This window comes from Tinamus guttatus, unplaced genomic scaffold (genome assembly GCF_059628265.1).
Source record: "Tinamus guttatus ecotype Peru unplaced genomic scaffold, ASM5962826v1 Tinamus_guttatus_pri_ptg000222l, whole genome shotgun sequence".
NCBI lineage: Eukaryota > Metazoa > Chordata > Aves > Tinamiformes > Tinamidae > Tinamus > Tinamus guttatus.
In genome coordinates, this window is record NW_028288756.1 from 56696 (window position 1) to 84305 (window position 27610).

Genomic DNA, 27610 nt, shown 5'->3' on the forward strand with positions numbered 1-27610 from the left:
CTAAAAGAATAGTTCTACAGACTGCCTCAGAAAGCCTTTTTCTAATGACATTTCACTTAATAAGACAGCATCATATTCACTTCACTGATTTTATTCCTACAGAAAAATCAAGAAATTACGGAGATAAATGAGTGCATAGTCCTACAAGTGTCTATGGTCTTGTTTTTCTGTATCTGTTTACAATCAATGTATATGTTTTAAAGCATCTTGACTTTCAGTCCTACGCAGTCAATCACGAATCACAAATTACTTCAATCTTGGAATTGCTGAGATGGAAGAAATCTTCACAAAGCCTGAGAGGGTATCAAATGGAGTCCTATTTACAATCCTGTACCTGGCAACTAAATCACTGTATGTGACAGCGGTGACTGTGATTTCATAAAGTCACCAGTGATTCTTACTATCAGGCTATTTGGATGCCAAAAAGATCTTCATCTTGTGTCATTTAGAGCCACAGATATCAACTTTCCCCCAGCTGGCATCCGAATTAGGTGAAACTTATCTAGAATTTGGCCAGTAATATACCTGTGCAGTGTGCATATGGTGTGTAAACTTCCATATTTTGCCCTTCATTGCCATGCAGACATCTTTTTATTGACTAAACTTACAGAAACAGTGTCTTTGCCATTATAAGTATATATCTGAAAGGACTAGAAGGACTGTGAGGGCATTAAACTATTCCTAGCAAATGTCATGAATATCAGCAACAGCGTTGTACAGACTTTACCTCTCAGTTTTCTCCAGTGGCCCATTCTTCTAAGGCAGCCAAATGCTATCTGCTGCTTTCAACCTGGGTTATCTGCAGATGGTCTTCAAAGAGTAGTGAGAAATGGATGATTACCTGAAGGAATGAGAGAAGCAACACACATGTGGATCCTACATGAGACCAGAACCAAGCCGACAATATGAATCCAGATTTAGTCTCTCGTAGCACCTACCTGTTTGGTGTTACACTTCTGAAAAGCAATGAAGATGGGTTGTCTCTTCCTTCGGGTGACCTGCCACTGACTTGCTCTCTGTCTTCAGCAGATGGTAGCAACAGGTCATTAATAATCACAAAATGAAACATGCTCATTTACACTTGTACATAGTATTCATATAAGATAAATTTCTACTGCTTGTACCTTTAATAAGGCATGTAAAGAATACATACATCCTATCTGGCCTGGAGACAATCCTTACTGAGAGACAACATCTTTGTCTTAGAGAGGAAAATAAGGCTGTTGTTTGTGTTAGTTACGAGCATTGCATTTTCATGTGTGAAGTTGAAGATAATAACCATAGGGCAGCAATGACATCCAGCTCATCTGCCTGATAATAATTTCAGAATAATGAGGAAAGATTTATTTCTACCAAACATGCATTATCTTCTTTTTTTTATGTTCATGCAGAGCTAGGCTTCTTTCCAATTTTACTGTAGCTGCATATCTATCCAGATAATTAGAAACAACAGTGATCATGTGAATGTTAGACACTGTAGAAATGACTGTCAATGCTTTAATGCAAAAACCCGCTAGTCAGTTGGAACTTGGCAGTTTTATGAGCAGTTAAATTTATAGGCAGATAATTGCACAATTTGTGCTTTCCAGAAAGCTTCCAGACTTCCTTAGCCCGGCCAAAATTGTGAAAGCGTGGAAACCAATTTCCTCAATACTAGCAATTTAGTTTTGGTGGGGAGTTTTTGCTGTTCCTTTTTTTTTTTTTTTTTCTCCAGACCCCTTTTTTGTTTCCCCTGTTTTTAAGATATCAGTCTTCAGGCTGTACTGAATCCAACAACTTTAGAAAGCCAGCAATTTTTTATGGTGTCCTTGAGGTGTATATGTTGAACTCTGAATGACCTGGGTTAGAATAAGAAAGTTCAGGAGAATTGCACAGAGATGTTATCTCAGAAAGCAGATATTGTTATAGCAAATATCTCTAGTGTATTTTAATTTCTCTGAACTTCAGAATGATTGTTGCACATAGTTGCATAAATACAGTATTTTGGTCATGTTCTATTTACACTGATTTGAAGAGTATTTGGACTTCTGTTTGTTAACCACTTTTTTACAAAGAAAAAGGCTGTAATTATTTGTAAAATTTTGGTTTCAGAAAGAGTTAAGTATGGCATTTTGCACAGCTGTATGAATTTTACATTTTCTTTTTGCCACGTGCAAACCTACATAAACTAGTTTTCATTGATGCCTTGTTGATTGATATTGATATAGCACAACATATTAAGATCGAGGTTACAATAGTTCTTCACTTTTATACTGTCAAGCAGCCTTAAGTCTGACCTCTAGGTCCAAGAGAGCAGTTTCAAGATGAATGTACCAATTCTTGATGGTAAAAGCCTGGTTGCAATGTCAATAGAAAGGACAATATGAAAATCACTTAGGAAAACTGGATCATTATGGAGACTGAAATAATACAAATAGGACAGAATTCAACTCTATGGAGTTAATTAATTTGGAGGCTAACAACAGGATCTGAAGCTCTAAATTGAGGACTGTTTAACATGAAACAGCCCAAGAAGAGAGTAGTTTGGATTCATCATAGAAAAAAAAAATGTGAGCAATCTGTAAGCTGTGGCCATGAAAGAGGTAAATATTTTGGGTAAAGAGTTTTTTTACAGAACAGAAGTAAACCAGCAGTGTACAGAGGAGTGGTAAGATTTCACCTGAAACATTACTTACAGTATCATTTCCTACCATGTAAGGGATGAGTAGAATAGCTCAGAGTGATGGTGGTCTAGTAATATAAATGTATATCAAACATGGAGAACAATTAAAAAGAAATGAGCAATGTTTGCAAGAAGACAAGTAGATAAAAGCACAGCCTACTAATACATTTACATTACAAATTGGAAGGTGATGTTTCTTTAATAATCACAATTGAAAATTTCTCTTAATATGAATAGAGTTGGAAAATTAGAACTCAAAACAAAAAACAAACTTGGCTGATTTATAAGCAGGTTTATGAATCTGTGAGTTTCTTTAGTAGCAAAGACCAGTCGTGCCACATTGTGAAGTCTCTTTTTTTTCTTCATAAGCAAAATCCAATAAAGTGCTTCTAGATGAGCAGTTTAATGCAAAGAGAAATGTTTGATTGATTGGGTTATGATTGAAGGCATCAGAATATTAATTTAAATTGTGAAGTCATTTCTGCACCAACACTGAAGATTTCATTGCTTAAGGTTCATTTTCTGACAGTCCACTTTCAATGGGGCTGCATTTAATACAGCATGTTATAAAGGACATCAGGAACTAAGTTCTGTTGCAAAATTTCAGCTTGAGGATGAAGAATGATCTCATGATCTCTGAAACAAATGTCTTATAAAATAGAAGGGGTTTTAACAACAATAAAGTAATTTTAGAGTTACATAAAAATGTTCTACACTACACAGCTATTAAAGGCGTGACTGAAGGCATTACTGTTGCTGCACATCTAATAACACAAGAGTTTCTCAGTGCATGTCTCCTTGCTTTCAGATCATGGCATGGTGCACTTTTAAAGGGAATCTTGGAACACCATTCAAAATCCACTATCTTGAGACCAACTAGAGCCTGCTAAGTACTTTCTGGAGTTCTTTGCTTTATTCAACAGCTACTTCAAAGCTAAAGAAATGCATCTCCTAAAGATAGGCATTTGCCTTGGTACTCCAAGTTCTGTGTATTACTTTACAGACATTTATTGGGAAAGGCCAGAGAACACAACCGTCAGTTCCCAGCTTCATAGAAGGCTGCCTTGCATTCAGCTGGTCAGATCTATTAGTCCCTGTTCACCAACAGAACTGAGAACATAAATCTTTGCACCTGTGAAATGTAGGCAAAACCATTTCCTTGCTCAGAGGTATTTGTCACGGTTCTATAGAATGACTAAAATGCCAAGTGCTAAAGTGATTACGGTCCTGGATGTTTAAAACAAGGAAGCTCATTTTTCTCCGAACATTTGCAAATTGAAAAACAAAGCTCCAGCAAATTGAGTGTGCAAAATAAACCTCTCCTCTCCTGACTTTCCAGCAAGCTTGATAAACTTATTAATCTTTTATAACACTGATTTCTGTGACTTGCAGCTGGAAGGCTGCCAGAGCTATAGGCAAATAGCAACTGATTTGGCTATTTAGAAGCTCGGTATCTGCTTCAGAGTATGTGGGAATATAAAAAATATATATTTATCTAGGAGTTTTGCCAGCAATTTCAATAAATTACATTCTGTCTAAAAAAATCTTATTTAATTAAAAGAAGTACATAAAAATATGAACATACATTTAGCTTTGTAAAATAAAGATGAAAGAGCTGCTAAGCAGGCTGACAATTCATCATTCTAAAGAATAAGTTGTTTCATAAATTAGGTTTCTAAATGAGATTTAGTACTTAATAGCATCAAGGCTCTCTGCATTAATCTTAATCCTAATAAGAATAAAAGAGATTCACTCCATTTTTGGAAATTTTAAGAAAATCACTAATGAAAATCTCCACACCAGTATGGGAAAAAAAACAATAATTAAAAAAAACCCCTATCCTTCTAGACTTTGATAGCTTTAATCAATTTACAGAACTAAATCCTATTCAAAATGTAGAAGTAGTTAAGTTGGATATCTTGTCTTCATACAGCCAAAGGAGAAAAAGAGGATTTTTAATGAATAATCAAAACACCTAAGGTAGTGTCTTGCTCTTACATTGTTTTCCAGAGGAGTCTCTCGCCAGACCAAAAGGGAATCTCCGGAGCCCAATGTCATAACTTACAGTCCTAAATAAGCTGCATAAAGTGAAGCAGAACAAATATTGTGAGATTAGTTTCTCGTGCAAACTGTCAGCAGAATTTCTGTGCATTATTTGCAGAGCAGTTTTGCGTAGCTAGCATGAAGTCTTGTGGGAGAGGGGAAAGCTTTTCATAAAATCAAAGAGAATTCTAGGAGATTATCAGAGAGACTATTAATTCTAATTCATTCACTCCCCACCACCACCATCCTTCTTTAGCATCTTTTATTTCCTATCCAGAGAAACAGGCAAGGCTGTGTTATTGAAAAGTTTGTTTTCTGTAAGAGAAAATAAAGAATGCTAATGCAGTAGATACACTTCAGTGTTTTCCACATTTCAACCACGAGATGCCATGATATCATTAAAGCTAAAGGCAAGTAACAGGTTTTTTACAACTGCTGCAGTAGGGTGGCACAAGTGCAAGAGTAGGGTGCAAGAGACCCGAGTTCTCTGCTGCTGGTCTGCCAAGAAGCCTTGATGTACAAAGTCAAATGACTTGCTGCGTCACCCCATGAGTGAGATGAAGTGCAATATACTGAGATCCACTCTAAGTCCTTTTTGTTCTTTCACAGAGGGGCCCAAGCACTGAAATTTCATGTATCAGCATTTCACTGTAAGTTTAACTTTAACAAGGGAAGAAACAGCTTGAGGTAACAAGTAGTTTTCGGGAAAATGATTAGAAGCACTAATTAGAAGCACTGATTTCAAGCACTTTTAAAGATGCTGAAATCAGGGACCTGATGTCTCTGTTGTAGTCTGGGGAGGGACATCATGGAACTGAGAACACATGAGTTAGATGCCTGAAAAGATGGCCTCAAGCAGAGCCAATGCAGCAGGCTTGGGGCCAGTGCGGGTCCAGGCAGTGGTTCAGAGCCACAGGATCCAGCACCTGCTCTCCATGGTGCTCCTGTCCCAGGAGCTTGGGCATGCTGCAGCATGGTTAAAGGTGGCCAAGCTGAGCCAGCTGCTCTGCAAGGACTCAGGCAATGGATCTGCTGTATGATAACATACAATATCCTTTCTTCTGCAGTACAAAGTCCTTATTTCTCAGGGCACCTCAGAACAAGAAAGGAGTGTCCAAGCTGAAGTTTCCTCTTCATCCTGCAGATAAATTTCTAGGTGAAGTTTTACACTGGTGCTGGCACTGTTAGCACTGACACTGTACCTGCTTCAGAAGTGAATGAAGGGTGCCAACGTTCCTTGGTGTCAATGTAGTAAATAAGTCCAAGGCTAGCTGATGCTCTAGGAAACAGTTTTGAAAAAGGCACTCTCAGACATACAGCAGTCACCATCTTGAGAAAAAAAAATAAATCCAGACATTCAATTGTCAGGATTACAAGTGTTTGAAAAATCATGTTACAGTAGGCTGTAACAAAGAACCAAATTGTTGCTTTTGTAGTAGAAGGGAAAAAAAAAGTTCAAAATGAATGAACATAACTCTTCAGTCCTGGTAACCTTTATGAAAAATCTGCCTTCTAGGCAGATTTTAGTTCTTAGGGCACTTCTAATCCACTAATATAGAAGCATATGTTCTATTTTAAGTTAAATAGAGATTAATAGATAGCTATAATTATATAAACAGAAAAAAAAAACAGTATCAGCCAATATGTACAGTAAGTCAGGCAAGTTATTTATTTTTTCAGCAGTTGGAATACACAGCTGCTCATGTTTGTTAGCATTTCACATTCATCATTACATTTATTAGCTTACTTACAAACTGGTGTGAAGTGCTGCTTCTCTTCTCTTCCCAGACAAATAAACTACAAGCTGTAGATATCACAAATACTATACAGAAATACGAATTACACATGGCTCACGGATGGGAAGGAGGGAAAAGAGAGAGTCATTCACTGTTAAGGATATAGCCCATGTTCTGCCGAGGATCTGGAGGCTTGGAAACCTGTTGCTGCATGGTGTGTGCACAGTATCATATCCACCTCAGTTTAGTATTTGCCAGGCAAATCACAAAGCCCTCTCAGGCTACAGCAGCATATAATCTCCTTGAATGTTTTCCTGAGCTCCTGACTCCGGAATGCGTAGATAAGGGGATCGATGATGGAATTACACATGATGAGGATGAGGTACAAGTTAAAGTGAGACATGAAGCACACACAGTAAGGGTTGTAGGGGCAGGAGATGTAGAAAATCAGGTGCAGGAAAAATGGGGCCCAGCACACAACAAAAACTCCAATCAGGATGGTGAGAGTGATGGCCCCTTTCATGTTGGCTCCTTGGCGAATAGGGCCAGTTCCCGGAAGAACTGCAATTTTTTTGATATGCATCCGGGCCATCATGAACATGTGGACGTACAGGGAGGCCATTAGAATGAGCATGGTGAAGAACATGCTGATAAGGCAGATGATGACGACACTGCTGTCAGAGTAAATGATGAACAAAATGCCTGACACCGTGCAAGCAGCCCAGATGCATGTAATGATGACCCCTACACGCTTCACTGTCATGATGTTATGGTACTGTAGGGCATAAAATATAGTAAAATACCTGTCCACTGCTATTGAGAGAAGACTGCAAATTGATGCAAGCAGGGAACTGCAAATCACTGAGTCAATGACATTGTCAATGTTTATGGTAAAGCTCTGTGCATCTGTGTCTGTGTTGTTTAGCAGCGTGATGACGATAGTTTCTGATCCGTTGGATACGCTCACTAGCATGTCAGCTACTGCCAAGCTACAGATGAAGAAGTACATGGGCGAATGGAGGTTCTTGTTCTTGGCTATCGCCACAATGACCAAGACGTTCTCCAGCAAGCTGATGATGCCCAGAGTCACAAACACTTCGGGGGAAACGAAGAGTTGCTCGTAGCAGCCTCCCGAGGAGTGGCCCTTGGTGTTGGGCTCGCCGGCGCCTCCGTGCGCTCCGTAGCTGTGGTTCCAGAAGTGGAGAGGCTGGAGCGTCCCCCGCTGCTGGGTGAAATTCATCTTAGGGAAAGAGCACTTTTCAGCCTTCTGCTTCTAAATCTGTCCTTTTTGCATCCTTTAGAAATCCTCCTTTGGCTTTTCAGGGGGAGAAGAGAAGGAAAAAAATCCAGCACCAAAGCAAGAATCGAGTTCAAAATACTTTAGCTGCTACTGCAAAAGAAGGTTTTCAAACTCAGAAATGCTGTTTTACTCTCACAAATGCAGTTTCTGACCATCACCACATTTACCCCAGTTACCTATGTCACCAAGCCCCAACAACCAGCTGCAAGTTTGCATCAGATTTTCCCTGACGTTCGGTTCCCATTTAGTTCACAGTTGCAGAGGTTTTTTTCCCTTTCCCTTCCATTAAGAGAGGTGAACAGAAAATGCCCAAGTGGCTGCTGCCGATCAGGAACTAATTTCAAACCGCAAGCACCTTTCTCGCTGTCAGACAGCGCACACTGGCTGCCTGCTTTATGGTGTGTGGAGGAGAGAAATATTCAGGGGCACTCTCCGCCTCTGCCTTGCCTCCCAGCCAATGGGGCTCGGCAGCTGCCGAAAGTCGCGGGGCTGCTGCTTCCGAGCTGCTCCCAAACACGGCACGGCGCAGCGCAGTCGGGTGCAGCACCGGCTCCTGGCAGCCGCAGGAAATCAGAGAGGCTCTTGTAGATGTGCTTCACTTCTTTAACTTCGCAGAACAGTGTTTTAATGCCTGTTTTGTGGATTTGGGGTATCATCAATTTCATTCCTTACTGCCGCAATTGCACTAGCAAGACTACAAAATTCCCACAGCTGCACTGATGGCATCTATTTTTAGACTGAGATTTATTCTTCCCTTCTGTGACATAAAGTTGTTCCATATCGTAGATGTGGTAAAACAGAAAACAAGAAAGCAAGAGAATACTCATTTCATCCTAGCTTTGTCTTCCAAACTACCTATGCATTAACTTTGCTATGCCTTAATTATCCATTTGCAAGATGTGGTGTTGAAAGGCTGCAAACTTTCCATGCTTGTTTTTTTGGGTGTTTTTTTGTTTTGTTTTGTTTTGTTTTGAAGAAATAGAGGCCATCTAATGGGCTATTTGCAGAGCAGGGCTACTCTGACTACTCTGACTTCTACAGAGTCACAAACAGCTAACAAATGCCCTAAATGACACATCCTAATGTCCTAAAGAGCATAGTTTTGCTCAGGTGATATCCTTCTTTGTTGTCTTATTTCCAAGAAGGAAAAGATGATAGAATTAATTATAGCTGGCTTTCCATCATCAGAAATTAGGATGCTCGACAGAAAAAGAACAGTTAGAGTAGATGAAGGAAAATATTGGGAGACAAGGTTGCAACTTGTGAGAAACACGGCTCATACACTGGTAACTACTCCAAAACATTAATAAATCTCATAATAGTTTATCGCAAGGCTGTCTCTGTGCTTGCCTGACACAAGCTGAAAGTCAGCTTCTGTGCACTCTGACAAGAAAAGCCCTCAAGACACAAGAGGAAAAATGCCAAACGTCTACAAAGAGAAAGAGACAAAAGCTATTTTGCTCTTTTCTCTCACAAGCCCTGCAACTAAGAATTAAAACCACAAATTCCTGGTAAGTACTAAAGCACAGCTGGATTTTAAATCTCTGGAAGCTGTAGAACAGCCATTACACCTTGCAAAGGCTTGCCAAGAAGTTGTTTGAATGCTTGAGTGCAGGGCGCTAGAATGTCACCTACCAGGAAGGCTGTAGGGTAGATCATATCTGAGGCAGGAGCCAGTGAACAATTTTTTTTTGCCCTCTCATTTTTTTTTCACACCTGCTTTCTGATTTATCAAATCAACAGCTAACCAGACAGACAGGAATATAGTGTGCCTGTGGAAGTGTAGCATCATGGTGAAGCAGGATTTTACCATCACATTTGAATTTGTGGGCCTTCCCCAGACAGATGGTTTCACAAAGCAGAAACATAAATACCAAAGAAAAACGAAATATCCTGAGTCACAGGAAACCCCATATTTATCATGGAGGAGATCATCATTCACCAGCAGGCTCCCTGAAGTGAAAGAATAGCTTGCTGCTGAAGGCAAGATTTACTTTCCTATCAAGACACGAGGCATGCCAGGATTCAGAAAGATCTGTTATCTTGTTATTCAGCCCTTGACCAGCACCACTGTCTCCTGCTGCAGACAGGACTTGCCTACCTAATGCTTAAGGGCATGTCTATAAAGAGTGCAGGAAGGAAATTTCCAGGAAGACCCATGTGGGAGAGAAGCATCCCTTCAGACAAGGCTTTTTTCCTGCCTCTACAGCCAGAAATGTGCCATCAGCAAGTTATCCAAAGGAGGAGGCAGCCCAGCACACCTTCCTTCACCAGCTCCATCCATGCTGGCAGCACCTACGGTGCATGGAGCTCTGCCTTTCATGTCCCTTGGTGGAGCCAGAGCTCAGCAGAGCTGGAATAGAAGCTGTCTCCCGAGGATACTAGAGCTGCCTCCAGGAGGCAGCTTGCTCCAGCCGTCGGTCTGTCCATCCTTTTTCTCCTCGGGGTCTGGAACATACCTTGCCTCATCTGCCTCCATGGCTCAGGTCTGTGCTACTTTAGGGACTACTGCACTATCATTCACCTCAGCTTTTTGTCCCATGCCCTGCAAATAATTCTTGAGGCAAAGTTACAGTTGTTTTGGTGTGCCAGCTGTTCATATTTGTAGGATAAGGGTACATGACTGAAAGCAATAGACTTACGGTAGCTTAGCAACTCAGTTGAAGTACTGTAGCAGAGGATGCACCATTAGCCTGCTCTAACTACAAGGTAAAACTTGTTATTTGAGCCTTTTTTTAAATGAAGGAATATATATGTGTGTTTAAATATTTCTACAGTAGATGGATGTGTGTGTTTTGCTCTCTCTTAGCAAAATACAAACCATTTAATTTTTAAAAAGTTCAGAGGAACCTAGCTCTCACATACCTGAAAAAAAAAAAGAAAAACATATTATTTGAGTTTTTTACTGATGGAAAACAAGAGTAATATGCAAGCTGAGCCAATATTTCTTTCAAAAATCAAGCAGATTCACAGAATGGGTAAGATTGGAAGGAACCTCTGGAGAACATTTAGCCCAACACCACTAGGGCACATTGCTCAGGACCCTGTTTGAAGCCTCAGAACAGCTTTTGAATCTCTCCAAGGATGGAGACTCCACAGCCTCTGTGGGCAACGTGTTCCAGTGCTCTGTTATCTTCACGGTAAGAAAGCTTTTCCTTATGTTCAAGTGGGCTTCCTATGTTTCAGTTTTTGCCTGTTGCCTCTCATTCTATCTCTGGGCACCACTGAGCAGTCAGGCACTGTTCTCATTACTTCCTCTTCTATTAGGGAGCCCAGAACTGGTCCTAGACTCCAGGTTAAGTAGAGCAGAGGGGAAGGATCACCTCCCTCCACCTGCTGGCAGTGCCCTGCCTAATGCACCCAAGGAGACCATGAGCCACCTTCGCTCCCAGGGCACAGTGTTGGCTTATGGTCAGCTTGTCCACCAGGACTCCCAGCTCCTTATCCACAGAGCTGCTCTCCAGCAGGTCAGCCCCCATCTGTCCTGATACTGGGGGTTATTCCTCCCTGGATGTAGGACTCTGCCTTTGCTGAACTTCACGAGGTTCCCTTCTGCCCATGTCTCCAGCCTGTTTTGGTTCCTCTAAATGGCAGCACATCCCTGTGGTGTATCAACAGCTTCTCCCAGTTTTGTACCATCAGCAAACTTGCTGAGGGTGACCTCTGTCCCTTTATCCAGTTTGTTAATGAGTCAGCTGAACAGTACTGTCCCATTTTGCAATGACAGTGCATTTTGTAAAAGAGCTTTTCACTTCTCCCTGTTCTTCATGAGTTGTTCAAGGTTAACCCTGGCCCAATCCTCACGTTTCTCAATGTTCCTCTAGACCAAAGCTTTGGTCTTTGGTAAGTTCACTACTTCCCCTCACTTACTGTTGTCTGACAACTTGCTGAGGATGCATTCTGTGTTAATATCCATGTTAACAGTGGAAAAAAAAAAAAAAAAAAGATCCTGGTATCAGTCCCAGGGTACTATGTTTGTTATTTACCAACAGGTGGATTGCTGTCCAATATTCAAAACACTGTTCACAGAACCACACAGAATCACAGAATGGTTAAGGTTGGAGGGGACCTCTAGAGATCATCTAGTCCAACTGCCCTGCTCCAGCAGGGACACCCAGAGCACGTGGCACAGGGTGGCATCCAGGCGAGTTTTGAAGATCTCCAAAGAAGGAGACTCCACAACCTCTCAGGAGGTTGTTACCACAACAGGGCAGCCTGTTCCAAGGTTCTGTCACCCTCACAGTAAAGAAGTTCTTCCTCATGTGGAGATCACTAGCTTCTGAGCCAGTAGTTTGGCCAGTTTTCAACCTAACAGAGACTGTTCAACTGGTGCAGACCTCTCCAGCTTCCAAATGACAATGCTGTGGAAGTTGGTATCAAAAACCCTACTGAAGTCAAGGTATATGCAGTATATTCCATATGCACACACTGCTATCAGCCAGTCAGACACAGAGTCAAGTATTTCACCATAGAAAGCTTTCAGGTTGGACAAGCATGATTAAAGCTTGGTACATCCACTTTGGTCCTCATCACCTTATTATCCTGGGGTTAAATTGTTTTGAATTATACAAACTTCAACAAAACAGGTCCCAGCTTAACGCCGCATGCCTAAGAGGGCTCATGAGTCTTTTGCTGCCTCAGAACACTAACTGTACCTCTGGCGTGTATATGGGAACACTGATCAGAGGAAGACTAGTCTTAATGCATTTCCATCCAGCCTTCCATTCTGGAGTGTTTATACTCTCTTAATCTGCATATTTTATTTTTTAACATTTCTCACTTGAGTTGACAGTGGCATTTAAGCCAACCCTCTTCAGTTGTGAGAGCATGAGCCTCTTTCCCTCATACCAATTAGTTAGAAAAGTAGGAGAGCACAGAAAATGCTGCCACCAAAAGCACAGAAGCATATTTCTTGGCAAATTACACATTTACATCTACTTGAAGATGCTGTAAATGTGCATAAGTATTTCCTTCTTTGTTTTCTCTTATTATTATTATTGATTAAAATGACATGAGGAGAGCAGGACCTTTGAGCACTTAAACAACCGTTTAATACTGATCTCCTTTCCATTCTAGGTAAACAAAGTTGTGAAGCTCAGTGTATCTCTCAGAGATCATTTGCTTGTAGTCAGTGCAGCAACAATTACACCTGTGTATGTTTTTTACTCCCTCTCTCACCTCTCCAAAATAATCATTTTTCTTTTGCTTGCTTGTAGATTTAGATGCTTGTCTTCTCCTATCCGTCTGAAACACTTCATCTAAATGATTCCAGAATCTCTTTAATGTTGGTACCTCTCTCCAAATTCTTCTTGAAAAAGTATTCATCAGCATGCAGAATTGCTCAGAAAACCAAAAAGCAATAGTCCTGAATTTGTGATTGCCTCACAATCACAAATTTGTTTTATGACAGAAAAAAAACTGTTAATTCAGCCTTTTCCTTTGTTCATGACCTTCATATACAAATACAATAGTGAGAAAACAGTTTCAGCAATTGCACACTCCACTTCCCATACACTTTCAAACAGCTTTCAGTGCTGCTGTCTTACTTTAGTTCAAGACGCAACTTTATATTATGAATTTTAGAATGACTTTCACTTTTCTAGTTTATCATCTTCAGTTCTGTTATAAAGATATTCCACATTCTTCTGTGTGAGAAATGCAGTTGCATTTTATTCTATCAGAAGAAGATCTAGTCAGTCTAACTGTCTAACCATGAAAACTTGAAAAATAATGTGTCTTATTATAATTGAATGAGAAACTCAGAACCAAGCAGGAAAAAAAATGATAGATCATTATTTAGTGATAGCCCAGTGTTGCTATGTCAGTGTTTTGTGCCTGACAATGTCACAAAAAGCTGGTGTTTCAGATGACATCAGTTCAACCCAGCTTTTCAGAAAAGTCCACAGAGTGGGAGTATAATCTACAGTTAATGCGAAATTGAAAGTTATTAACTAGCTTGATGTTTTTATGCCATTTTGTTCACATCTAATGGTGACAGTGCCATTACTCCAATTGAGAAGTCACACAGCCGCTTCTTAGACATATGGTAAAGTGGCTCCTGAGACACATGTGAAAGGATTAACAAGCTTAAAATCCACTCATTAGGAATCTCTGTAAATCAGGGTATTTATGTATACACAGACAATTCTAAATTAAGGAATATAACAATGGTTATGGCCAGAGCAATGTCTCCACTGTCCAAGCCATCCGTTGGATGGCCATGTCCCAAAAACACCTCTGTGTGTGTCAGTTCTAAAAGGCTTTGGGGACCAAAAACTTTGTACTTGGGAAGATAAGAGAAGGGCCGTGATGTGGTCTGGAAATCATAGAATCATAGAATCATAGAATGCTTAGGGTTGGAAGGGACCTCTAGAGATCATCTAGTCCAACCCCCCTGCATACGCAGGGACACCTAAAGCACGTGGCACAGGACTGCATCCAAGCGGGTTTTGAAGATCTCCAGAGAAGGAGACTCCACAACCTCTCTGGGCAGCCTGTTCCAGTGCTCTGTCACCCTCACTGTTAAGAAATTTTTCCTTAAGTTCCTATGGAATTTTTGATGTTTCAGTTTCCGGCCATTTCCTCTAGTCCTATCAGTGGCCACCACTGAAAAGATACCATGACCGTCCTCTGCACTCCCTCCCTTGAGGTATTTATATACACTGATTAGATCCCCTCTCAGCCTTCTCTTCTCCAGGCTGAACAGGCCCAGCTCCCTCAGCCTCTCCTCATAGGGCAGATGTTCCAGGCCCCTGATCATCCTTGTGGCCCTGCGCTGGACTCTCTCCAGCAGCTCCACATCCCTCTTGTACTGTGGAGCCCAGAACTGGACACAGTACTCCAGATGCGGCCTCACCAGGGCTGAGTAGAGGGGCAGGATCACCTCCCTCGACCTGCTGGAGACGCTCTTCTTAATGCAGCCCAGGATCCCATTGGCCTTTTTGGCCACGAGGGCACACTGCTGCCTCATGGTCAACTTGTCGTCCACCATGACACCCAGGTCTTTCTCCGCAGAGCTGCTCTCCACAAGCTCAGTCCCCAGCCTGTACTGGTGTCTGGGGTTATTCCTCCCCAGGTGCAGGACCTTGCACTTGGCCTTGTTGAACTGCATGAGGTTTTTCACCGCCCAGTTGTCCAGTCTGTCCAGGTCCCTCTGGATGGCAGCACAGCCCTCTGGGGTATCGGCTACTCCTCCCAGTTTGGTATCATCAGCAAACTTGCTGAGGGAGCACTCTGTGCCTTCATCCAGGTCATTGATGAATAAATTGAACAGGACTGGACCAAGGACTGACCCCTGGGGGACCCCACTAGCCACAGGCCTCCAACTAGACTCTGCACCGCTGATCACCACTCTCTGGGCCCTGCCATCCAGCCAGTTCCTAATCCATCTCACTGTCCACTCATCTATCCCACACTTCCGGAGCTTGCCCAGGAGGATGTTGTGAGGGACGGTGTCAAAAGCCTTGGTGAAGTCGAGATAGACGACATCCACCGCTCTCCCCTCGTCTATCCAGCCGGTCATTTCATCATAGAAGGCTATCAGGTTAGTCAGGCAAGATTTTCCCTTGGTGAATCCATGCTGACTACTCTTGAGCACCTTCTTGTCCTCCATGTGCCTGGAGACAACGGCCAGTATGAGCCGTTCCATCACTTTTCCGGGGACGGAGGTGAGGCTGACTGGCCTGTAGTTGCCTGGGTCCTCCTTCTTGCCTTTTTTGAAGACTGGCGTGACATTGGCCTTCTTCCAGTCTTCCGGCACCTCCCCCGTTCTCCAGGATCTTTCAAAGATGATGGAGAGCGGCTTAGCTATGGCATCTGCCAGCTCCCGCAGCACTCTGGGGTGCATCCCATCAGGGCCCATGGATTTGTGGGTATCGAGGTTCCTTAGGTGCTCTCTGACCCAATCTTCCTCTACCCAGGGCAAGTCTTCCTCTCCACCCGCTTCTTCTCTTGCCTCTAGGGCCTGGGGCTCTAAAGGGCTGCCCTTGGTAAACACCGAAGCAAAGAAGGCATTGAGCAACTCTGCTTTTTCTGTGTTATTTGTAACCAAGGTGCCCATCCCGTCCTCCAGCGGACCCACGTTCTCCCTGATCTTCCTTTTGCTGTTAATGTATTTGAAGAATTTTTTTTTGTTATTTTTAACGTCCCTTGCCAGCTTGCCTTCCAGACGTGCCTTAGCTTTCCTTGTCGCATCTCTGCACTCCCTGACTACGTTCCTGTATTTCTCCCAGGGGGCCTGTCCTTTTTTCCACATTCTGTATACCGCTGCCTTCTGCTTGAGCATTGCCACAAGCTCCCGGCTCATCCACGCAGGTCGCCTGCCCCCTCTGCCTCCCTTCCTACACACAGGGATGCACTGCTGCTGGGCGTGGAGGAAGTGCCGCTTGAAAACTAACCAGCTCTCTTGGGCCCCCCTGCCTTCTAGAGCACTAGCCCATGGGATTCTACCGAGGAGGTCTCTGAAGAGGCTAAAGTTGGCCCTCCTGAAGTCCATCGTCGCAAGGCTACTTACAGCCCTGCCTCCTCCTCGTTGAATCCTGAACTCCACCAACTCATGGTCACTGCAGCCGAGGCTACCCCCCACCTTAACATCTCCTACTAGGCCCTCCCTATTTGATAGCACGAGGTCCAGTAGCCCACCTCTCCTCGTCGGCTCCTCCACAACCTGCGTCAAAAAGTTATCGTCGACGCTCTGCAGGAACCTCCAGGACTGCTTATGCCTGGCTGTGTTGTCCTCCCAGTTGATGTCGGGGTAGTTGAAGTCCCCCATGAGAACCAGGGCCTGTGACCGTGAGGCAACATCCAGCTGCCTATAGAAGGCCTCATCAACCTCTTCGTCCTGGTCAGGTGGCCGGTAGCAGACACCCACCACAGTGTCTCCCACATTAGCCTGCCCTCTAATCCTTACCCACAAGCTCTCAACTCGCTATCTGACAAGACAAGACAGAACATTACTTCTAAAGAAACTGCACGCTGTCAGCAGCTTGATATTGTAACTGGTATGTTCCATTCCCAGCCCAACCTGACTTTTCACACATAGTCCTATTCAGGTGTTAATCACCATGTTATCTGATCTTGGTGGTTGCCTCCCTGATTTCTTCCCCCCCCTCAGCCATTAACCATTAAGACCAGTCCTGATGGCTGCATCCCGATGGGGATATAAGACTAATTGTTAATACACCAGCCAACAGCCTTTCTGAAATGAAAGAATGACTGTAAGCCAATCATCTTATCCCATAAATATGGGGACAGCCCAAGAGCCCATTGAGCTCTCCTTGCATCGCAGCGGGCTGCACATCAGGATCTCCCCTTGAGCAGGGACGCCTCTCAAGGATACCCCTTTGGGTTAAGAGATCTTTGCCAGATCCTAACAGACTCGTGGTGACTATAGCATGCTCTCTTTTTGAACTTGTAAACTTTACTAACGTAACTGTGTAAAAAATCCCTTAGTCAATAAACTGTTGATGACATCTGGGACTAGGATTGGATCCAGCTGCATCCAGATTCCTCTCAGAAGGAGTTTGGAAGGCAAGGGGTCCAATATGAACCCCGTGACTCAACAGGAGGGTGTCCTTGACTATTCTGTGTGGATCTTGAACCCCATGCAGTAAATAGTAAGTGACCTTGCTATAAAAAATCTCATGAAACTATTGTCCATATCAATAAAACATATTACTATTTCTTTCACATGAGTGAAGTGCATTGTGTCACTCACCCCCACCACCTCTTGTTTTATGACAGATATGGAAGGAAGCTATGAAAGAAAATCCATCCAGTCACTCCAAAATAATCTCCAAACCACTGACCATTTAGAAACTGCCTTGTAAATTCACTTTCACTCCCAGATGTCTATGTTCTTTTTTGTTTGTTTTTTAGGCCTTTGGTTATAGGAATGCCAGCCCTTATTTCTATCCTTGTACTATTCCACTCGTAACATAATCCATAATCCACATAATCCACTGGCTACATACCTTGCATATATGACAAATTGAGATTACTAAAATACCACTTACTCAGTTTTAGTAACTCTGCAGAACACATAGCCTATGTGTATATAGACAGCCATCCACAACCACATTATTCAAACCGTTCCTTCAGGGCATGCAGGTATAAAATGCTTACTTGCAACTCAGCTCCATAGTTTGCAAATTCCCTTTTGCTCCCCCATGCAGAGGAGGTAGCAAATACTTACCAGGAAAGCCCAAAGTAATTTGAGCTCTGCTACCAAAGGTCAGTTCCAATTGTGTAAAGTATAATGGGCTTGCACAGCTTGTATCCATATTGATAGTTCTTTAGAGCATTCAGTTCTTGAGCAGAGATATAGAACAAAACCTAGACAGATCCTGTCCTGCATTCAACAGAGTGTGCCTAAGTAAATGCTCTATGAACTGTATTCCTCCAGGGGAATTAAATTTTTAAAGCCAGAATTGGGAAACTTAGAGCCGTAACCTGGCATAAGGTGTCAAGCAGATTGAGCAAGCCATGTGATAAATGAGTGTTCATCATCACTGGCGCCAGAGTGAAAATCCAGGTTAGAGGGCAGAAATGAGAGCACTGTCTTGAGATAAACTCGTCCTCACTGGCACTTAATCCTGAATTGCCACAATCTTCTCTCAGAATAGGTCTAAGAGAGGGCAAAGATCTCAGAATACTTAATGTAAAGCCTAATCTCTTTCTATAACTTGTCTCCAACTTGGACCTTAGTTTCTTGAAAATCTTTTTAAATCAGTCATCCACGTATAGTGACAAGAATACTCTATTTCTTCTAGTGGCAATTGCTACAACTTTTCTTACAAAGACTTCTGGTACTGTAAAAAGTCTGAATTTGGATTAGAAGACTGAATTGATAGTGATCCTGACCCACTGGAAAGCAGAAGCCTTTCTTTTGTGAAAGTCTCCATAGACAAAGGCTTCTTGAAAATTCAGGGACATTGATCAATTCCTTTTTCTGAATAGATGGGATGAACTGGGCTAGGTCACTGCTCTGAACTCACTAAAGGTTCAATTGCATTAAACTCAGGAGGTCATCTTCTTGCTTTTATCTTAAGGACGAGGAAGCATTCACTATGCATCCTTTCCCTCTATACTGCCCAAGTACAGATTTTTACAGCTGCCTGAGAGAGAGGATGATGATTTCCTGACATAGCAGATTTTCATGAAAAGAAAAGGGTGAATGGGTACAACAGAGCAGTGCTGTGAATTAAAGAGAGGGAGAAGGGGCTAGGGCAGCAGGAAGATTTCCAGGCCCATTGCTGGAGCCTGTATTTTCTATTTTACCTGTCACGGGAAATTAAAACACAAGTCAAGGGAAAATAAAGTACCAGGCGATCCTGACGTGTTGTGTGAAAGATACTTTGATGAGAAAGGGCATCTTTGCAGGTATCTAAATGAGGATGCCGAGCAGCTCATGGGTGGGCTCATTCAGTTAGACTGCTAGACCAAAGTGACTTTTACCATGGCACACTGTGCAAACAATGGAGGTGAGAGGGTTGAGGGAAAAAAAGACAATTCAAATGCCTGGTATTCTTCTTTTCGAGGCAGAAAAACATAAAACAACGCAAAATCCCTCTAGGAACTTTTAGGCTGAACTAAAACATAGCAATAAGCCAGAGTTTTTCCACCTGCAAATATTGTGCATTATAGCAAATAACTAAGGAAGTATTATAAGAAAAAAGTAGACTTGATAAATAGGTTAGGAAAAGAATATCTACAAATAAAATTGAAAAACACATTAAAAAGTAATTTCTCAAAAAATCATCACAATGGTAACCTTAAAAACCTTACCCAAAATTAGCATAGTAGATGACTACATCCTGATTTCCTTTACATCAAGATTTACTTTAAAAAAAGGCAACAACTATCAACAATTACTTTGCTAGCATTATATGTAACTTCCTTACCACAGGACCAACTGTTTAATTAAAGAGCTTTATGAGTACTTTTTCTGGTTATCTTCAAAATCAGGCAGGTATCACTACATAAGTAGGCTGAGGTCATACGTTCAGTACACCAAAAATTAAAATAAAATAAAAAATAAAGAAAGAAAGAAAAGCAGAAGCAGTTACAGCATTCTTTTTTTAATAAATGAAATCCAATGCTCTTTAAAAATAAAACCATCAGCAATTTCTCAACCTCTCAGGAGTCTTATTCATAATTTAAGAAAATGTTTATGAGAAGAAGATGAGAATATAAATACCTGGCTGCGGAAGAAGACTATCCTACTAAATCAGGATGTATTTACCACATGCTTAGTGTCAGACTAACACCCTTCAGCTACAAGTGTAACTACACGTGATGGCATAAAATACTGACAAGAAAAGGTCTGCAACTCAACCATAAAACAGGGTCATCATTTTCTTAGCACATTTCTTCGACAAAATGGATAACCTCTGCTTTCTTCAGATTGTAGAAAGACTTTCCTGTAGCTGACAGAGAAGGTAAGACACTCACACTCTTTGAGACACTGAGAAGTAAGGAAAATCCGACATCAAATGAAAGCAGCCCTAGTTTCAGCTGAGAAGCTGCTGACAGGAAGGAAAGATTTTGCAGGTGTAGTTATCTCTGCATGTTTCTCATGGGCTGGGGAGAGCAAGCACTACAACATCCCAGGAATCTTCTTTTATTTAAAAGCAGTCTTTATAAGCTCCTCCTTGTATTGGTAACTAACAGCATGAATAGGCTTTTCAGATATGAAGCTCTTTTTGAATGTTATCAGCCTCTTTTCCTCCTCACCTAACACAAAGCTCACACAAATAACAGTAAGGCAACTCATCAAAATTAAATGAAGTGATTTTCTGCATTAAAGTAATTCAAATCACTCTGGGGAAGAAGAGGGTAGTTCTAGGTGTCAGGGACGTGGAAAACATGTAATTTCACTCCTACTAACAGAATGGAGGAACAAGGATAAATTATTATAGATTTGTTTCAGTAGTTAGATTTGAGGATGCACTCCTATTGTTTTTCATATGAAGATATCTAATACTTTGTATTGAGCAAGAAAAAAATGCACACTCTAGTGACGTTTTAGTTCAGTTCAGTAATAGAACTCCTTCTCTTGCGGCAGACAGTTGAGAAAAGACACGACTTCAGGTGCATTTGCCTTATCTCCCAAGAGACTATTTTCTATACATAATGGCACAAAATTAATAAAATTAGCAAACTGAATCCTTTCTAATGCTTTTGGATTGGCAGTGGTAGGAAGAAATTTTTTTTGCCTTTTTTCCCTTTTTTTTTTTAAGGTCTGTGATTTCCATACAACGTATTGTTATTTGCAGAAGCTTCTGCAGTGTTAGTGCTCTTTTATTTTTATTCACTAGAATTAATACCAAGTATTAATATCAAGTATTTGTTATATTAATGCGAAGGAATCAAATGAGCCTAGAATCCAGTCTTGGACATTGCATTGAATGTAGTCTGTCACTACCTCAGAGAAGATTTGGCATCTAAAAGTGGAATGATTTCAGTCAAGAAAGCTATCCTTTGCTGACCTCTAAAATCTCTACCTATATCATAGATCTATTCTTGGGCTAGTTTCACAAAATACTTAGTATAGGTGTAGTTCTGGTTATTCCTATTACCTCAATGCTTTTCCCAGGACCAGAGGTCAACCTGAATCAACTTGCAAAACCTGGTATCAGTTAAAAGGTAAATTTCGTAGGAGATTGTATTGTCTGTTTTCAGCTCCATCATGTTGCATTTTCTATTTAAAACAGGGTTTTCACTGTTACTCACTGCACTTTGGAGATTATTAATTGCAGATGCAATACAGTTTGGAGCAACAAATTACTTAATAAAAACTACATGAGCTCTTGAAAAGCCTAAAAGGTCTCTCGAATATTCTAGTCTAACTTGGGACTTTTACTGATTTCTTTTTATGCTCCATACCTTTGGGTATCTTCCCTTTTCCCCTGTTATTTGATAATTTTATTGGGTTCAGTGATTCAGCAACAGCTACTGTACAGACCTGTTTGTTTGTTTGTTCTTTTGTTTGTTTGTTTATTTCCTTTTAATTCAGAAAATAAATATACTTTAACTTTCTCACATCTGAATTACACCCATTTGCTATTTTAAAAGAAAATCTAGATTGAGCTATCAGAATTTCTTGCTGTTTCACTGCTTCATTCATGCAAGGATTGTACATTCTCCTCCTAAATTATTTCATATGCAGTAGGGATCATAATGTTGCCAGAAACTCTCTAGATTTCACACACAGATAGCAAAGGTTCCTGGAACCTCTTAGAATTTTACTTGTAAACCTTCATGTGAGTCATCTCATTTTCCAAAATATCAATTCAATGCCAGAAGTTCTTCCTGAGCAGAACTTGACACTGAAAGCTGGGCAAGCTTTTTTTCCAAGAATTTTAAAGAAAAGAGAATATAAAAGTTTCTTTTTTCATATGTAGTCACCAATAATATGCTGAAACTCTGACAGTGCATTTTTTAGAAATGCAGCGTCTTCAGAGCATATTGCTAAAATCTGCCTGATACATGGTGAATGCATTGTATAAATGTTCAGTCATACTTCAGCCATAAGAGCACTCTTGAAATCAGTGGGAAAATTCCTAGTAATTCATTAGAAGCCTATCTTTAGAAATCAATTTTAAATACAAATCAACTATACAAGGTCTGCTTTTGACTGAAGCCTTTCATTTAGGCTAAGAAATACCAAAAGGAAGGGAAGAAAAAAAAAAAATGGAATAAACTCTAAAGCATGTTTTCATTCAATTTTCCAAATAGTTGAGAAACCAGTAATTGATCCATAGTGAAAAAGACAATCAATATCCCCTTTCTCATAATCTCATAAAAGCATGAACTCACAGTGAACATAAGAGCTTTTGCTAGATGTATTGTTGCACTCTTCAGAGTAATACAGTAGAAACAGACTGAAACAATGTGTCCCCAGAAACTGTTCAAGACTGAGACAGCCTAATTTTACATAAATACTGTGTGACAGATGGATTGGAACTAACACATAAAACTTATTTCATACGTAACTTATTCCCTTCAAATCCGAATTTCAGAGCAGCACACATAACAGGTAATAACCTGGCACAGAACTGGAATTATGCACAAAATAAAAAGAGTTCTTTTGCTTCACTTGTATTATTTGGACAAATCATAATTCTTTCTTCTGCCCTGACGATTTCATTTCATTCAGCCAAAATCTGTCCAAAAATCCACATTAATGTGTACTATCTTGACTATTATTTGTTGTGAGTTGATCAGAAAAAGAGAAGAATTGTAGCACAATACGCCTTCACATTGTAATTGCCTTAGAGAGCCTGAGCAACGTCTTAGAAATTTTCTTTTGAGGAAAGAAACTACACGCGCAAATTACATTTCTAGAAAAACAAGATAAAAGAAACCAGTCAATACTATCATGCTACCAGATGAGATCTTGACATGGACCATCAAAAAGGGAAAGAACTCTTAAATTGTGGCCGTTTCCAGTACTGAACCTGATGGCAAAAGGAGGTGTCCAGATCACATAGTAGGAGAGATGTTTTGCCAGATTGCTTTTCAAGAAGGCACTAATAAAAAGTGGCAAGATTCAAGAATCTGTGTCTTGAACTTACTTAAGATTCTTAAGTCCAGGAGGACATCTGTCCTGCTCATCTGAACCACCGTAGAAGAAAATCACCTAGAATAGATAAAACCTTGCAAGAGTTATGGCTTACTGGAAAACGGGCATCTATAGGTTATTAGAAAAAATGAGTCTTTTGACACACTCTCACCATGACCAGTTGTATTGTTACACTTTTCTCTCCATATTATTTATAATCAGTTTATCATGTTCATGTTTTATGTGATCCATGTTCAGTACCAAGTTCGTATTTTAAGTGATTAGATCCCAGTGTTTCTATTTTTGCTCTTTCCCCATGTTAGTTACATGCCTTATTGCTAAAATCACAAAAGGAAGGAGTGACTATTCTCAGAGTAATCTCTTAAAAACAGTAAGTCTACTGCAAAACGCACTCGTGGATCAGAAGCCATCGTGTTACCTACCCCTAGCACAGTGGCTGGTGCTAAAAGTCATGAAACACTCCTCTTCATGGACTACCTCGAACTCTTGCTTGTGTTCCTCAAATGCAGCTCCAAAGAGCAGCACTGGCTGGTACTTTCCTGTTCCCACAGGATCTATGAAGGCCTGGGAAACAAGCAGGGTCCTGGAGGGGGGCTGAGCTTGCATGTAAGAATATGTTGCTTCAACAACAACAACAAAAAGACTAAAGAAGATCCTTTCTCTCACAGATGCCAGAGATTACAGTGAATATTTAATTATTCGCTGTTCACCAAATTATTCCTCTGGGATATGAGGCTTGTGGTAAGGTAGTTTTCCTGCCTTACTCTGAACACGGAATTGAACTTGCATCTTTTACTTGATGTGGTACACAATAACTGGGCATGAAGCCAGTTCAGTGACTACAGAAGATATGAGGCACATCCAAGGAGAAACACTTAAAAGACCCAGAAGAAATAGAGAGACTGTATTTGCTCAGTATGATTTAAAAAGAGGGACTTGAACTGGGTTTTCTACATTCTAAAGGGATACTTAATCTACAAGCCAAAAATTAGAATCCACGTGAGTTTCTCTTCCCACGTTGTCGGGGATATGAGATGGCAAAACTTATCCTTAGAAATAGTGAGATTTCTTCTCTTCATACTTCTCCAGAAAAGAGAAGTAAGAGAGAGATATGAAAGTAATTTCTGTTCATCTTTATTCAGGAAATGAAATTTAAAACAGGTCTATTAGGTTCTATCAAATATCACCCATGAGTATCAGCTCTCATACAGAAAAAACAGGAGTCTTGGCACTGATTTCTCTGAAACTGGATTAAGCACTCAGTGGGCACCCTCTCCTGTTTCATCTCTTTGATTAGGCTATGTAGTGAGAAGTTAACACAATTTAATTTTTTTTTTAAGGAAAAAATGAAAGGCAAGATCCTAACTTATTTCCCCCTATCAAACTTACTTGCATCACCTGGTATTAACATTTCCCCCACAAAAGAGTGTCCCCCAAAAGCCATCAGCCTATGAGATTCTGAGAAAGCTGGAGAGCTAATCCATTTGGGGGGATTTGGCAGCAATATCTGAACAGGGCCAGATCAGCTAGCCCAGGCAGCCTTCCCTGTGAGGAGGGAAGCTAATGGCTGTGGTTGTGCTTCACTATTCAGTGACAGGAGACCCAGTGAGCAGGACTCTGTGTCCACAGCACTGAGGAAAGCAACAAGCTGAGCAAGCAGCAACGAAATTACCCTGCTCTTTTTTTCAGGGTGTGCACTCACTTGCTAGATGCACTGTCAGCTCTCTTTCTCTTATTAAGAATATAAATTCCAAGGGCAGACAGTACAAATGATTATCCCTCAGAAAAGAAGGAAAGATAATGATCTGTTCCATCTCAAAATACATTCTTGACATCAAAGTGATCAAAATCAACTTTTTTTTTTTCCCTCTAGGATTAAGGTGTTTTTTTTTTCTCCTAAACTCCAACACAGATGAGCACCTATGCCCATCTCAGAGAGAGAAACAGAGTGTAGGAAAACAAAGAAGTCAAATGCTTAAGCCCCTCAACAAAAGGATTTTCAAGCAGTGAAGCATGGACGCTACTACTGGACAGTGACTTGTACTGGGAAGAAGGTGCCAGGCATCAGCAGAACGTAAGGGACCTTCCTGGCTGGTACCAGGTCACAGTCATGCACAGCAGCTTCCTCAGTAACTTGGCTGCCACTTCTCTGCCTCCATGTCCGCAGCATGTTGCCCTTGGAGCACAGGATTCGTCACCCTAGCAAAAGCAACAAAGTGACATAGAGGAACCTGGCTGTCACGTCACCCTCACAGCCAGTTTACTTCTCCTCTTGGTCCTATGGCTTCTTTCTCTGTGCGAGCACATACCATATGATGTGGAAAAAAAAATGCCTCTCTTACCTGAGGTTGTGTGACCAAAAAGGAATAGACTTCAGGCTTTTCCCTGAATTTACACTTTAAAAAAAATATCAGTCTGTGCGACTACATGCCACTGCATGTAAGGGATTGTGTCTCTCTTGCTTATGTCTCTAACATAACCATCTTGTATAATATCATGACTTAGCCACATTTCAGAAAGGCTTCTAGTAGAAGCTGCTTCTTTAGTGACAAAGAAGAACAGTTTTACAAAAGTCCAGCTACCTAATACACATGTAGATCTGCACATAAAATATTGTCTGGCAGTATTCAGTCTCCCACTCTGAAGGTAAAGTTGGAAGTTGGGCAAATTGCTCCAGATGTTCTTGGTTTGAGGTCAGTGGCCAGGGTAAATACATTTATATACAAAAACATATATACGCCCACACATTTTTTTTTTGACTGCTGGTGGTATTAATTGCTCAGTGGGAAACTATTCCATGATCAGAAAATTAGAAAATTCAAGGTTTCTTTGGACCTTTCTCAGAATATTGAGAACTGACCACTACCAGTAGAAAAATACTGCACTTACAAGCAGCCTAGGATCTAGAGCTACATTGCTGTTCTTTTTCTACAATCCTCCCCTCTCCTTCAAGGACACCTTCTTGATCTCTTCCAGCAATAATTAATCTAAAATCCTCTCTACCCATTTTCATGCATGACTTCTTGCTACAGATATAACAAGAAAGGTTATTTCTCCTGTTTTCTTTCCCTCTATCAACGACCTCAAACTAAGTAATACCCACATCCCAATCCTAAGTAGTCATTGCATAGCCATGACTTTTCTTTTGAGGAGCAGTCTGCACTGCACAGGAATTTTGGACATCATGCTATGACACTTTTTTATCAACAGAACAGAACTGTGAAACGGGGAATTACAAACTTTTCCAAGCCGAAACAAAGCTCCCTTAATTCAAATTCTCCCCAATAAAAATATGCAGAATCTGAATATTTAGTTCCCCTCAACTGCTGGAAAAGAATTAAAAAAACTAATAGTAGCAGTTAACTCCTCATTTTGACTCACACAGAGGAAAAAAAAAGTGAAATGTCCAACTTCCTTACGCCACCTAATTAATCAATACCTTTCTCCAGTCATCACATTTTTCCTCCGCTACCTTCACCTGAAAACAGTTGTGTCTTAAAGACAAAACTGGATGTGTAAATAGAGATCCTCCTTGAAGTTAAGGTCTGGTTACCTGAGAATATTATGAGAAAGTTTGTCCTCCTCAGTTTTCCAGACAGATTTTCAAATCAAATGTTATTGAAACTTCTAAAATTGATTTCTAAATGCTGGAAGACTTGCTGATCATTAATTTTTGATCTTGGTAAGTTAAAGCCATGTCTTTAATTTTGTAAATGCTGTAGATAATTCTATTGCTCAGGACAATGAAGTCTGTATATGTCAGAGAAGAATAGGCCAAAGCTCAGATAGATTGTCCAAAAAAACTGAATTGCTAAACTTGATAAAATGATGTCTAAATCAATATTTTACAGAAACAAATAACAACAAAAACAAAAAAATCTTTGCAAATAAGCAGTGATAGCAGTGAATAAGAACAAACAGTGCTATAAATCTGAGTAAAGAACATGCTTTGTGATATTTTTCATCTAAATAACTTCAAAACTATTCCAGCATGAACAATTTCACAATATAGCAATGTGCCAACATGAAAAGAACATTATGTTTCTGATCTTCACCTCAGCACTAAAAATGTTCAGCTTTTTGTAATTTTGGCCAGTTAGCATTTTTGTAGCTGACCTGTACATTGAGAGAAGTGTGCAGTGATTTATATGAGGATTCATCAAAGTGGTTGTCACCATAGCTCTTGTCACTTTTGCACTGCATATAAAGAGTCTCTCTGAATATTATCCAACTTGACTTTATAGACATGCAAGAGTGGCACAGTACGTGTGAAACTGAGGTCATAC

At 40.8% G+C, this 27610-nt stretch overlaps 1 protein-coding gene across 1 annotated transcript; it reads right to left on the reverse strand.

Moving 5' to 3' along the window:
* Positions 1-6634: 6634 nt before the first annotated feature.
* MC4R (melanocortin 4 receptor) lies at positions 6635-7963 on the reverse strand. The gene has a single exon (XM_010227397.2). It carries the CDS (start codon positions 7679-7681, stop codon positions 6686-6688), a length of 996 nt encoding a protein of 331 aa, XP_010225699.2. The 5' UTR covers positions 7682-7963; the 3' UTR covers positions 6635-6685.
* Between the last annotated feature and the right edge of the window lie 19647 nt (positions 7964-27610).